The sequence below is a fragment of the Harpia harpyja genome, chromosome 11, assembly GCF_026419915.1.
Source record: "Harpia harpyja isolate bHarHar1 chromosome 11, bHarHar1 primary haplotype, whole genome shotgun sequence".
In the NCBI taxonomy this organism is placed as follows: domain Eukaryota; kingdom Metazoa; phylum Chordata; class Aves; order Accipitriformes; family Accipitridae; genus Harpia; species Harpia harpyja.
Genome location: NC_068950.1, coordinates 35,328,468 through 35,343,070, shown reverse-complemented (window position 1 = coordinate 35,343,070; position 14,603 = coordinate 35,328,468). Strand labels below are relative to the sequence as shown.

The 14,603-nt window shown below is 38.3% G+C and overlaps 1 protein-coding gene across 1 annotated transcript in view; it reads right to left on the bottom strand.

The window, feature by feature from the left end:
* MAST2 (microtubule associated serine/threonine kinase 2) overlaps nt 1-14,603 on the bottom strand; it is a 199,668-nt gene that overhangs the window by 103,802 nt on the left and 81,263 nt on the right. The window contains 2 exon segments of the mRNA XM_052801576.1: nt 869-1,075; nt 9,772-9,803. Coding sequence (XP_052657536.1) covers nt 869-1,075; nt 9,772-9,803 — 239 coding nt within the window.

Below are 14,603 nucleotides of genomic sequence, written 5' to 3'. Positions count from 1 at the left end.
CTCTGCTGGCTCAAGTTTTAAGCAGGTACCACCGAGCTCCGATTTCATAACCACACACACAAAGATCTCTAGCTTGCGTTAGCCTTTGTCAGTGACTATCTCACTGGGTGAAGCTTCTTCTTAGTGAAGAAGCTGAAAGTTTCCACTGGGGCTGCTGATGGCCATACATATTCCATAACAGCACAATGTGGAGGAAGGGCTCTTCCTGAAGGAACAACACATCAGCCACATTCTCAAATACTTTAATACAAACTGAGCTGGTTTGGACTTTTTTCAGTTTAAAAACTCTCGTACCTCATATTTAAGCCTCCTAACAACAGGCCCGATTTTACTAATTATCTTTTGCAGATCCTGTGTCTGGAGACAAAAGACTTCAGCCTGCTAGGTTCCATAAGAAACTAATATGGATTTACAGTGAATAGAACAGAGCACAGTACGTTAGCACAGACTCACTATTCTAGGCATGGGTTTTTAAGGAACCCACTCTAGGCTGTTTTAATTTTCTGTTGGTTTTCTCGACATTAACAATATCTGTGAGGGTTCCTTTGCTCCATGGTACAAGCTGCACATGCACTCAGAAGCTAGCACAAGGTACAACCAGCAATTTGCATGCACACGCAGGTAGACAGGTTTCCATTCCTCAATTAATTTTATATTCCTTCCTACGTAGGGCCTTAAACTACACATGAACTAGAAAAATTTGTACCAACAAGCAATATCAACCTGAACCCTAAATGCCTGGAATTACAACTACAAGGCTGTTCCCTTCTGGTAGATATTATTTTCTTAAACTATAAAGCTAGTAAGCTCATAAATGGTTACACCAACACCACACTGTTAGAAATTCCTAGTTGATACCTCTCCTTACCTCCACTGAAAAGGATGGCTGTAGCATGGACTAGACGGATTGCTCTGGGGTTGTGAGTTCAGGTAAAATACTAAAGGAGAAGTAACAAGTGCACAGTCAGCACTAAATGGGAATTTAAGGTGCTGCAGACCTGGAGCAGATGTAGGAGAGAACATGTGCTGATGAACATCACTTCCTCGGCAGTGGGAGTACAAAGTAGAGGAGATTCTGACAAGGTACCACAGTAGAAAAAAAAATAAATCGGGGTCAATATCACATCTTCTTTTTCAATAAAGAAAAAAAAAAAGATACTTCCAAAATACAAGTTATATCTTCTTAATAAATGCAATAAACCAAATAAGTCATCCTTTCAACTATCATCCAAACCAAAATGTATTTGTCAGTCAATATAATATCTAGTCAACATTATTTTTCCACTGTGAAAATCTTCCAATCTGGAATTATCAAATCCTTTTTTGTAGTGATTCCCAGGCTGCCTGGAATACACACCACTGTCAATCTTCAATGTAAAACTTTTAATTGAGAAAAAATAACAAATTGATAATGGCACCAGTAACAGACATGGACCATTTATATCACAGCCTTTACAATTTGGGAGCCATGGTTCTACACCAGGGCTGTAGCAACAATAGAAGTATGCAACTGTGAAAACATGAATTACATAAACCATTAACCAGAAAACAACTTTTAGCACTGACAGTGTTTTAGAACGACAACTAATTAAGCCTGAAAGCAGCACTGCAAAATGGCTTTATTCTAATTTTAGCAGTGGGGAAGCTGAGGCACAAAGAGGTTAAGTGACTTGTCCATAGCACATCCATGGCAGTATCAGGATTACAGCTGAGGACACTGATTCCCAGCTCTGTGCTCAGTTTTGTAAACTATACTGCTTTTGCAGGGTTAGCAGCCAATACACATACGTAGACAGAGAACACAGAAAATATCTCAAAGTAGCTGCTTTCCAAAAAGCTGCAAACAGACTTCTACATAAAGATAAAAAGAGGTTCTAACACCTACTTTATTGAACTATACACGATGAGATGTCCTTCACTAGAAATAAAGTAAAAGTTAACTTAACAAACATTGGTTTTATAAAGTGTGCTTATGCATTAAATACAAACTAGTGCCACCATGTTCTTACAACTATAACTTTGATTTTGACTGAAGGATGAAAAAATTTTCTATTTACCATATTTAAATACAAAAGTGAGCAAAAGGGAAATGCTTCAGTTTTGTTTAGTATTCAGGCATTTTACACTGAAAGTCCTGAAGTCAAGCATGTTTGTCAACATTCCTTGCTCTAAATTTCCTAATGAATCCAAATACTCATCAGTAAGTAACCCTTACATATTAGAAATCCTCCCCACTAGCAATCTCTGCTTAAACAGTTGATGAGCTTTACAGTCTGCAGACAGAAAACATTAAGCCTGCCTCTTACCCTGCTCCTCCCTTCACTGACTATGTGGTAGATTCATTTAACCTCCTCTACTTATAAACATAGCATTAAATATACAGTTTCCTTAATTTTACCTAATAGAAATTATAAATATCATTAAGAACATCATCAATAGCAGTTTTCATTAGTAGATTTCAAAGCATTTATAAAGGACACAAGCATTAAAAAGGAACTGCTTGTTTAAATTTCATTTGTAGAAATACATGTGGCAATGTAAATAAAGATTCTTTGCTTTGAATCAAAAAGTTTTCAATAGCATTCTTAATTTAAAATATAATAAAGGTAGCAAAGGTTTCTGGAAATTTGAGCCCTGTGACAGCTTTCTGGCAGATTATTAAAAGTACTTTTTAAATCTGAAGAGTTATCAAACTAGAAAGAGTTACAAACATTCAGTTTTGCTACATTAATTTATGCTTGGTACAAGACCTAACCACAATGTACCCCATTTAAAAACATTTAAATATTTCTCTTTTTTGGCTATACTTTATGGTAAATGCTCCACAAAAGTACAATGTTAAAGCTTCCAAATGAAATTTCATGTACAGCCAAATAAGCATGACAGATAAAGAAAGTTCTAACAAATAAAAGGAATGTCTATTGGCCACAAAAAATTCTGGCTTGGTTTTTTTTCGTAGTTTCAATTTGAAATGTTTAAGTGCAATTTATTTCTCACAACAGTCCTTACTGGATCCGCAGAGACGGGGCTCCAAGCCTCTGTTTCCTCCGTTTCATCATTGTGCTGATACACTATGGTTCTTCCCAGCATAAGAGGCTTACAGCCGGGGCCGGGAAGGAGAGCCCACCGTTATCACTCCAACGCAGAGCACAGAACAATCAGTACAATTCCAAGCTCTTCATGTACCCCAGTGTCACAGAGACCTCAGGAGTTCAGTAATGGTTCAGATTAATCACACGGCTCGTGTCAAAAACCTAATTATTTTAAAAAAACAAAACCAAAAACAGCAAAAAAAAACACCACAAAAACCTTCTCCAAGTCTATTCATAGCATCCAGAGAAAGGAGATGAAGCCCACCAGTACGAAATGAAGGCGCAGAAGAGTCCAAGACAGAAACTAGCCATCTGACCTGTCACGCAGCCAGCAATATAGTCCTGACACACTCAGGCTGAGCCCACAGCAAATCAGCAACAATCTTCTCCTGGGCTTCAAGGAGCAGGAACAGTCGCTCTCACCAAATCAAAAGGAAAGCATAAAGCCAAAGGCAGCAATGGCACACTTGAAAGGATTCTGGCAGAAATCTCACATAGCAGCTTGAAAACTCACACTGCGATAGGAATAGAGTCACTGCTCCCACCCAAAGCCCTTGCAGAGTCCTCAGCGGTGCAAAGAGCAGCTGTTCTTGACCGACGGGGGAACATGTGAACCATTCCTTTTTCAGAAATCAATCCCCTTAAGACCACACACAACTTTAATCTTAAAACATCTTCCTGTAACTTCCAAGCTGTGTTTCAGCTACAAACTTTATGGATTCTAGCACTGAAAACAGAGCAACAGCAATCGCAGCCTGGGGAGCCAAATGGGGGTGGGGGGATGGGGGGGCAGGAACAAACACCTTCATTAGGAGACAATGTTCCCTTATACAATGCAAGTCTTGCATTTTTGTTTGCAAATGGCAATTTCAATCAGCTCAAAATCAATTTCATGCTATTAACAAAACTGGCCCAAAATAATGTCCAACATTTTTAAAATGTGTATTTGTAAGAAGATAGCTCTCCCCCCAAAAAATCCAAATATATATCTTTGATAGACTTTGAAGTGTTAAAGACGGTATTTAGGCAGGTAAAGACTGCTATTCACAAGTACTCATCAACCAAGTCAAATTCCAGATTACAACTCATATCTTCAGACCCTCCCATGATTCAAATCACAGCAGGAATGCCCCACACTACAAGGTCACCACCACTCAACAGCTATGTCCCATCAGGAGAATAAACTGCCAGTCTCAAAAGTAAGGGCCAGGGTGCCCACGGTGGCTGTGCCTTAAACAACCAGAGCCCCTGCCCCCCCACCCCATGCCTTCAGAGTAAGAAAGCACAGCAAGCAACAAAAGGTACAAATTTGGCATATTAACGTATAATTTTATTATACTTATTAAATGAGAACCTGGATTAAGCAGTGGAAACTTGATAATAAAAACTGCACAAAAGACTTTTCTCACTTTTAAATCCTTGATGAAAACCTCCATAAATTCTTTGTCTCTGAGATTACAGTATATACAGAACACTAAAATCCCCCTTATTCACTAAATCACTTTTTTTATACAAACAATACTTTCAAATTATTTTTAAAGCCTAATATACAAATAGCAACACTCCTACGGAGCCCTGCAGGAATAATTCGGCACGTTCCACCTCCAGAGCCAGCCCCACATATCAGCTTAAGAGTACTGGGTTATTTTTGATCTACTGCTTCTGTGCAGCTCAGAGAAGGATGGAGTGGTTAGAAAATACCACCTCTTTCTCTCCCCATCTATAAAAAGTATCACAAGCAGAAAGCATTGAATGGAGGCATTATTTCTTACTCTATTTCCAGAACCAAGACAGAAGAGAGTGCAAAAGTAGCAAAACTCCCTACTCCTTTTCAGAACCATTTTATTCTCCCTTTCCAGCACTTTGGCTTCTCCACACTTGAGGCACAGCGCTCGCTCCTGGCAGGGAAACGGCATCAATCGATCCCCAGCAGAAACGCTTACCCGCCAAGACGAACAGAAATGGAATTATATACTCCATTTCTCTGCAGATACAGAGGAAATTCCCACAGCACCTGAGCACGGCAACATAATGACATAAACCAGCACTAAAGGCCAGAAATTGTTTTTCCTGCCATCAAACTTGTTGTTGTTTCCAAGGTCTAAGCATTAAAAAGAATACAAGCAGAAACTGATATAAACTGGTATTCAGCATATCCTCCCAAAGAAATTCCTTGGTATGTTTGTGTGTTATTTTACTGTCAGGAAGCTGGGGGTAAGTTTAACAAATTATGATGAAGACTTGTTTAATGAAACACCCTATGAAATGTCTAGGGCTGTAGAAACTAAGAACCTTCAGAGGTTTATAAAGTAGAAGGGGAGAGCAGAGAAGGAGGGAGAGAAAGAGAGAAAATGAGCCCCACAGTGGATGTAAATTGCCTTAAGAAGAGATTAGGAATAAAGACCACCATAAAAGCCTTGCACATGCCTTTAGCAAACACTATTATGTTGCTTACCACATTTCATAAAGATAAGACACAAAAAATTCAGGTAAATATTATTTCTCATCAGCACCTATCACCATAAAAACAGCAGTCTGTAATATTTGATTTATTTAAATGTGTATTTTTACTGGATAGATTCAGGATTATAAGTATTTTTCATGTTTCTTATGCCTCCGTGTTCTTTTTCCATTCGTACACAGACTTTAAAAGTATATTTGATACAGATGGTTGATAGCAGGAAAGAATTAACAAAAATAACTTGCATCTGAAATTAAAAACTGGTTTGGCAAATTTAGTTTGCTGAGGAAATTACTCTTTTCAAATTTAGATATAATGTGGGAAAGCAGTATTTTCTTTTTAGAAAATTTTACATTTAGATAGTACAAAAATTACAGCAACCTAAGCTAGTAACCCTGTCTAAGAAACCATGAGGATTTCAAATATAAACCCACATTTTCCTTAAAAAAACCTCAACAGATCGATAAAGTTGGCCCGTTCAGTTATAAACAACTGAACTGATTAAAAATGGGGTACTGAACAAGAAACCAGATGGCTCAAATGCCACCCCAACTCAATTTAGTGACTGCTGATTAGCCGAGGAGGCAATCAGAAGAAATAGTGAGCTCCAGGACACTGGTGTGGATCCTGCAGCCACAACGAAAATCTGCAGTTTAAAGCCTGGTCTTTTGGATGCTGAGTTCCTGTTATACACATGAACGCACAGGAGCATTTCATCATGAGCCTCGTCTGGCTGTGCAGTCCCCACCTTTGTCCTTTCAAGTCTGGAACACCTCTAGTGCGCTTCACGTGCAGGTGCACATCAAAACCATTTGAAAGCTGAAGCCAACAATACAAAAAATAATCTCTGTACACGCTGTAGTGCCAAAATAACAGAACAGGGTAACGGCTGAAAATAATTAAACCGCTTCCACTAATAGGATGGAGATCAAAGTTTAGGTCTATCACTTCACATTTGCTATTTGAAATTAAAGAAAATATTCATGAATGGTAATTATTTTTTGTGAACAAAGCATGGGAAAAACATAACCAATACGTTTATATGCATAATTTATTAAAGGAAAACTTTGAACTCTGATTATTGAACCACACCAGAGACAGAATATAACTACTTATTCCTGTTCTCATACTTGTATTATTCAACCTCTTAGCAGCCTACAACTCAGTTGAGTATAATTTCCTTTACTGTATTAAACATAACTCCCCTATAGAAACACACACACTTTAAGCACGTTAACAACAAAATGGTATGCAAATAATCAGGTATTCCTCTTAATGTCACCCTGCATACAACTCCCCCATCTGTTTTACATGCCTGCTCACTCTGTGCTGATTATTTCAAGATTAGACTGCAAGATCTCCAAGGGCAAAGTCATCATTTAAGGTGTGCTTGTGTTCCCTTCTGCTAATATGGAAGTAGAGATGCTGATCAAGAGACTTCACAGGCTCCATCCCACCATTCATTCTCTTCAGCTTCTACCCAAGACCTTCTTTAGGTGACAAAATTCCTCATGCTCTCCTGCCAAAAACACTGAGACATCTAACTCCACTCCTTTTCCTTAGTACAAACAAGCATAGCAACTGTTGTCACCCATGCCTATAATCAGTTCCTGCAGAAAAATAGAGACTACTAATACTGACCCAGGCAAATAGGAAGCAGTAAGAGTCAGATAAAGTTAGAAGCATTGTCAGGAAGAGCTTGCCTTCTCCATTCAGCAATGACAAATACCCTAGCTAATCCACAGTCTAAAACCTTTCTAACTCAACAATTAACCAAAGCAATCACCTAGCAAGCAGCAATAATCAAGTCTTCATTCTACTTCTGGCTGGCTAGAAAATAATTACTTCCTCCCCAAATATGATCTTTTTACAGTAGTAAATGCACCCCAGCCTCCAGACTAGCACACAGAAAAATGCTGAGTGGCTGTATATTTCTATATAATACAATTGCTACTGAACTGCTACAAAGGCTGGAGTTTGTGCAGAAAATGGATGCACCTCTTGAAGGTTTCTGGCTCCAAGCCAGATACTTCATCCTTCTGTCAATTCCTGCTTCTGCTCCTGTCGGTGAACAAAAGTGAATGAATGGCAGTCAATGAATCAGGACCTAGCTACATCCATAACTATCCCTACTCATTAGCTACAGCACAACAGCTTTTCAGAATAAATTTTATTTTCAGAATTTATTTTTGTTTATGAGGTTCACTGTTAAGTGGATTCAAGCAGAGGAAAAGCCTCCAGAAGAACTGAGAACTGCCTACAGTCTGTATTTATGTGCACATCGTTAGGCCACCCTTTTTGACAGAATGGTTGAACAAATTTATACATATTATATGTATATTTTTAACATATATAGACACACACATATTATAATTATTCCCTTTCTTGATATAAATTTCTCTAATTCCCGATTTGAAGACTAAGAGTGGATTTTTTTTAAATCAAGTAAGCACTCTGATACTGGGATATGCAAATAATGTACATCAGCTCCATAAGACCCTTTTCAGTGAGCCTATATGCTTAAAAGTACGGCATCAACACAAATATACACAAGCTACAATGCAATACTGACTTCTTAAATAGTTAAACTTTTCAAACAACAAGAAATCATTTGGTAGAACTGACTACAGAATCTGTAATTCCAGAAACTGCAATCAAATATTCAACTAGATAACACAGGCAACTAACTGAAAACATTTCAATTCTTCATAGATTTTCAGTCTCACCAATAGCTGCAACTTTGTGCTTAAAATTTATGGCCTGGATCTTCTTGACACAGGTCGCTAAATTTCTTAACATAATGATGCCTTAAAAGGCACTCACTTGTGGAAGAAAACTAAAGTGAAGTAATGAAAACTGAACGTGTTAAGTCAATATAGAAATAAAACATTCAGTCATTCAGTTTAGTTACTACTAAATAAAATACTACACATTTGAAGCACTTCATTTGTGTCTCAGAAATTTCAAATGTAAATACATGAGTAGTTTTGTGTCATACCCACCTCCATGCTTGAATGAGGGAAGGGAATATCTCTGGCATCCTCAATTTCAATTCCAAAAGTTTTGTACAAAAATATCTAACTTACATTAAACAAAAAACTTACTGGTACCTCACTGCTCCACCATTTGTTTTAAGAACCCGCACAATCTTCAAACCATGAACACCACCTTTCTTAAAAATCTATCAAATATAGTTAAGCTAGCCTTTAAGGCATACTAGTTAAAAAAAAAAAATCAGCCAGTGTTTCATGTTCTTTAAATAACTCCCTGACTGGTTTACCATTGTCATACGAACTAAACAAAAAGGTCTAGTCATGCCCCATTTTAAAAAAAGGCCTTTTGATCCGTTGTATTGTTCAGCTCTGAATCACTGGCGCTACACAGCATTTTCCAAGCACTGTTTCTTATACAAAGGGGATAGCTTACATTGAAAGACTGAAAATCATTTCTCATTAGAACCAGAAACCTGAGGAAGAAAGGTTATATGCTTTTGTGAGCCTCATGTCTGTAGTCTACAAGCTTTGGGAAACAATTTTAAATCATAATGCAATTGCAGGCAGTACAAAAGCTTTCTCTTTTATATAATGCAATCAATAACACAATTTCTTCCACCATAAATCTGTAAGCATAGCAGAAGCTAAGCTCTCATAATTTAATTGGAACACAAGTTAGTTTGCTAAAATTCTTTAAACATCATTATGTGTTTTAAAAAATTGCTATTTGTTTAAACCACATTTTGAAAAGCCTACTTTTCCTGACATTTGCTACTTTGTCGAAATACCTCTATTACACTGACTGCTCCACAAACACCTGACCTGCGTGGCCCAGGAGCTGTGTACTTAGACTTCTGTCAACAGACTGTTTGAAGAGCAGTGATCAAAGTTGTCCATATCACATAAGTAATCCATGACTTCTGTGGAGTCACTGCAGTGAAGTCAGTGCAAGCAACACCCAACACCGCAGCTACTTCCATAACAGGATCAGCTCAAGCTGATAATTAGAAGTAAGCTTACACTAGTACTACTTTTCCTACTACACTTAAGGAAATGAATAGAGGCTTCAGTCTCAGAGAAATGCAAGCTAGCTGTTTCCAAGCACATGACAGATTCTTGAAAATGCTAACAGAGAAAACAGAGTATCTGCCCATTTAAATGATTTCCACAATTGAACAGCTATATATGTTAAACTAAATGATAAATAAGGAATAATTAAACTTACAAGCTTCCTCTTCTGGGGAGACTGAGCTCCTTCTGGAAAAAAAAAAAAAGAAAAACTTGAGTTAATTTTACTTGTTATTACATATTGCTTGTTTCTTTATCAACAAATGACTGAGGCAATATTAATAAAAAGCTGGCCATTTCTGAACGCATGCTCAGTGTATAACTGTGCACAGCACTGCTGCGCTTAAGAGGTGAATCTACACACATTCATAGCACAGCAGTCTGGGGTACAAAAGCTACTCATTTTGTCTGAATAATCATTGCCTTTGCAGTCAGAAAATCATAAGCACTCAACAGAACAAATATAACTTTGAAAGTCAAGCCTAAACCTAGATAAGGCAGTAATTAATTCTGTCCCACATACCTCACCAGCATCATATCCGAACCACTTCCAGAAGCGTGGTATGCAATATGCCTAGCATCTGCTGCACGTATGTTCTCACAGTCTCACCAAAAGGAAAAATTAATGCAACAGAGTGGCTTTTGGTTTTTGTTTGGTGGTTTGGTTTTTTTTTTCCCACAAACGTACACATTACTTGTGTTACATATTATCACAAAAAATCCAAGGCCAATGGAAGGAAAGTCCCACTTAAAAGCAGCATTGTGCGCCTAAGCAGCAAACGCAAAGGAAGACCGGCAATTTTAAGGTTTTTATTTAAGTAAATAGACCATGAGCATCCACAAGCACAGACAGGGACGGATGCAGCACCATGAGACAATAACCAGCCGTGTTTGGTTTGTTTTTTAACGTCCAGCCCAGCACACCGCTGCTTCCCTCTGCCCGCGGCCGCCGGGCCCTGCGCTTCCGCGGGCCGCCACTAGGTGGGAGCCGGCTCCCGCCCGCCCGCCCTGCCCGGCCCGGCCCTGCCTGGCCCTGCCCCCGGCTCTGCCCGGCCCTGCCTCCGGCCCTGCCCGACGGGGCAAGCGGGCGAGAGCTGGGAAGCGGACCCGTGCTGATCCTGGGCTGCTTCACTTCTGCTTTTCACAGCAAAATAGGAATTAACAATATAGCCGGTTGCAGTTTCTGACTTTCAGAATACAGCTCTACGGGCTGCATTTTTCATCCCCACCAAGGAAAACAAACCAGTGTTTTCACTGAATATTGGAAAAAAGTCAATAGGAAAAAAAAAAAAAAAGCCATAAAATCCGGTAACCTCTTTTCCATATTTAGTTATGGTGTACATGCTGACTTAAATAATTAACAATATTATTGACAAACTGTCAATGACTGGTCTGTTAAGTAATACATTGGACGTTACTTAGAAAAGTTTTTCAAAGATAGCAAAAAGTTACAGCTACTAAAACTAAAAAAAAAAAAAAAAAAAATCTTAAACGTGCTGTTATTATTTTCAAGTATGAGTTCTCTACAACTTGAAATTTCATTACGGTTTAACAGTACTGAGCAAATTTCATGTGTGAATTATCACAAGGCTGACAGCTTACAGCATCAAGAAACAAATTCCTGTCATCAGAGAAACTTGTCAAGATCTAATCAAAACATTTCAAGTATGTAAGATAATAAATCATTAGCATCTATAACAGGTTGTGTGTTTTATATTCTAAAAAGGTACTCCTTCCACTCTCATTTGTTAGAAAGAATTAAAGTTTCCAACCGTGAAGTCTACATAGCAATGACAGCTTTTTGCCACTGCAAATGGATAAATAGGTAGGATAGGGTTATTATATACTATTCTGTTTGCATATATAGTATATTACATATACATGCATATATATATATCTCTTACATCATAGGAGCAGATATATTTAATTTATCCTCTTTAAAGAAGATCTTATATAACAAAGGTGCTTAGCAGAGGGTACTTTTCCTATTCAAATGGCGCATTTCCATTTATTCCAACACAGCCCCAGAAATACTTAGAATGAATGAATAAAGCTCTGGATTTTCATGGTACTGGCTTAAAAAGGAAAACAGTGACCTTTAAATCCCTTTATCTACCTCCTAATTTTTGAGCTTTTAGGGTTCATGTTTACAAGCTTTCCTCTAGTCATTAGGGCTGAAGTCACTTCAGCAGAGAACACTTCCTTGCAGCAGCACAGCTCTGGTAATTGTGACTTACAGACATACACCACGGGAATCGTGGTCCTGTAACAGGAGTGGACAAACCTTTTCCTTTCCTCTGCTGTACACTTGTTTTACTCACACAATATTGCCTTTAATACTTCCTTTTACATCACTAATTCAGGATTAAACGCATACAAGATTACAAGAAGGACTGACTTGAGCTTTGCTCCTGAAATCATCCTTTGAAATCTGTAATCAACTGAGTTTCCAAATAAGGAAGGAAAAAAGTACTAGCAGATGACATCTCAATGCAATTGAAATATTATTCTATCCATGTAGCAATTGTTTTCATTCTGCACCTCCACCTTGACAAAGACAGTGCAGCTGTGGAATCAATAGGCAGTAGTTCAAATTTAATACCTCTGTGGTCTTGACAACAAAGAGCACAATCAAAGCAATCAATTTTTATACCTGTTGTTCCACTATGCCTCATTTTGTTAGTCTTAAAATCCCGTTCAAAAACCCTATCAGCCATACACCAAGCCATGCCCTGACTCCCGCAGCACTTTCACTGTCCTCTGGAGAAAGGCCAAGCCTGCACCCTCCCAGCTATTCACCTTTTTCTGCTTCTCCAAAGCAGGGCTGGCAACAGCACTTCTTATAATCCTCCAAACCAGACCATGAACGGTGGGGCCAACGCAAAAGCATCAGAGCTGGAAGTTACACAACTGCAAGTAGCATAATTATGAGCTTTGCTTTTCCTGAATCACCAGTGAGTTAGTGCCTAAAAAAGTTACATCCCAGGAAAGAAGAAGAAGAAAAAAAATGCCTGGAGATGGAAGCAAGGAGGAAGCAGACTGCAGACAGAACTGATGACCTATTTCAGGGCACCTATTTGAGGATGTCCACTGCCAAGAGAACACTGCAGATCTCCAGGGGATACAGCAGGCAATGAAAATGCCTAACAGAGATGGGGATACACTCACAGGCTGGAGACTAAGCTGGGTCTTAAGATGGCTTAACACTTCAACGTGTGGAATGGGACCAACTGAGAGTTTACATCTAAAAATGACAGGGTAGTTTCAAACATATGAAGTAGCACTACAAAAACACTGATTAAATCATTATGCAAAACTTAAGAGAAAAGTCCAAGAGCATTTCACAAGTACCCTATAAAGGTGAAACTCTACTCAGAATCAGCTTTATAGTGCGGATTAAACATTTTAGATAGTAAATGATGAGGGAGATGGTGTGATTTGACTGGTTTCCACCCACTCCACAAAGGAGTTTTGGCATTACGTGTCGATGTATCCTGAAAAAATAAATCACATTTTAAGAGGTAAGATAACTAATAAGAGAGCTGAGCTGTGACTCCTTGGTCTGAAACACTATTTACAGGGTGCAGCTGTAATCCTTTAAGTAAATATGCTAGTTTACCCTAAAGGACATTTTTCATTTAAGACACCCTTCTGATGAGAACAACACATGAACATTCAAGATTTCAAACTGCCTCTTCCGACAGCACATCTGCCTCCCTGAGCACTTGTGCTGCCAGTACCTATATATATTACCATTATTACTTCAGCCAGCCTCCATGCCACCTGCTCTCTAGGTCAACAATATAACCCTCAAAATAGAGGCTTACATTTGTATTTGATTTATATGAAGTGATAAATAGCATAAGAATATTTTAAAAGATTGTTGCATATTATTCACAGAGAACCTTCAGAAGTGGAAACAAGTAACTACTTTCACAGATCCTAAAAAATAAGAACAGACTGTTCTGAAAGTTCATTTTTTGTATCAGTTCCATATTTCAAGGCATAATTATTAAACATGCAACTTGATGTCTACATGACAAAAGAAGCAGCAGATTTTCAGACAACTAGTTAAAAATGAACCTTAGGAAAGAAATTCAGCATCGTGGAATTTATAAAAAGCTCATCCGAATACCCTCCTTCAAAAGAGTTTCTTGTATTTGTTTCCTTTTGTCTTAAGTTTACCATCTCAGATCATGCAGATGCAAAATCAGTTGGACACCGTAACATGCTACAGCTCAGGTTTCACAATAGGACTGGATCCTTACTGGACCTATCATTTTTGAGGCAGCAAGGAAGCTAAAAGAGAAAATACATTGGCCATTTCAAGCATCACTTTTCTATTTACACAAGATATTGTTTAGTGCATAGATACTGAAAATTTATTCTATTGTGATCTTTTGTATACAGAAACTGCATCCGAAAACAGGGGTGTTTCAGGCAGCAGAGTGTTGGCTTTTTGCGTACGTATATGCACACAATACGAAAAGGAAATAAAGTCTGGAAAACTATTTGTTCCTTAACCTACAATACAACCCATATCTTTTAAACAGATATGTTACGTTGTAAAAGTGTGAAGAAAACAGGAGCCCATCACTCAAAATTGTCACTTTCTCTCAGTCTTGTAATTTGTCCTTGAATATGTAGCTGCACATATGGCACAGACCCACAGGCAAAGTTGGATGCTAGAGTCTGCACTGATGGCAGCTTAAATGTAGTCCTTTCAAATTAAAGTGAGAACCATCGCTATACTCAGGATGTTCCATATTTTTGCCAGAGCAGACAGCATGATTCCTGAGATTGCCTTTGACCTTGGCTTTCTTGCAAGGTAGCCCACTATCATACCAGTTGGGACAATAGACAAATATTTTTACAGCTATAACAGTAAATACGTTTCAGTTAATAAGTTAATATTTCACAGATGATGAAATTCCACTGACACTCATTGACCTGGTACCATGCACTCATGTTTTAATATTTTTCCTTTGC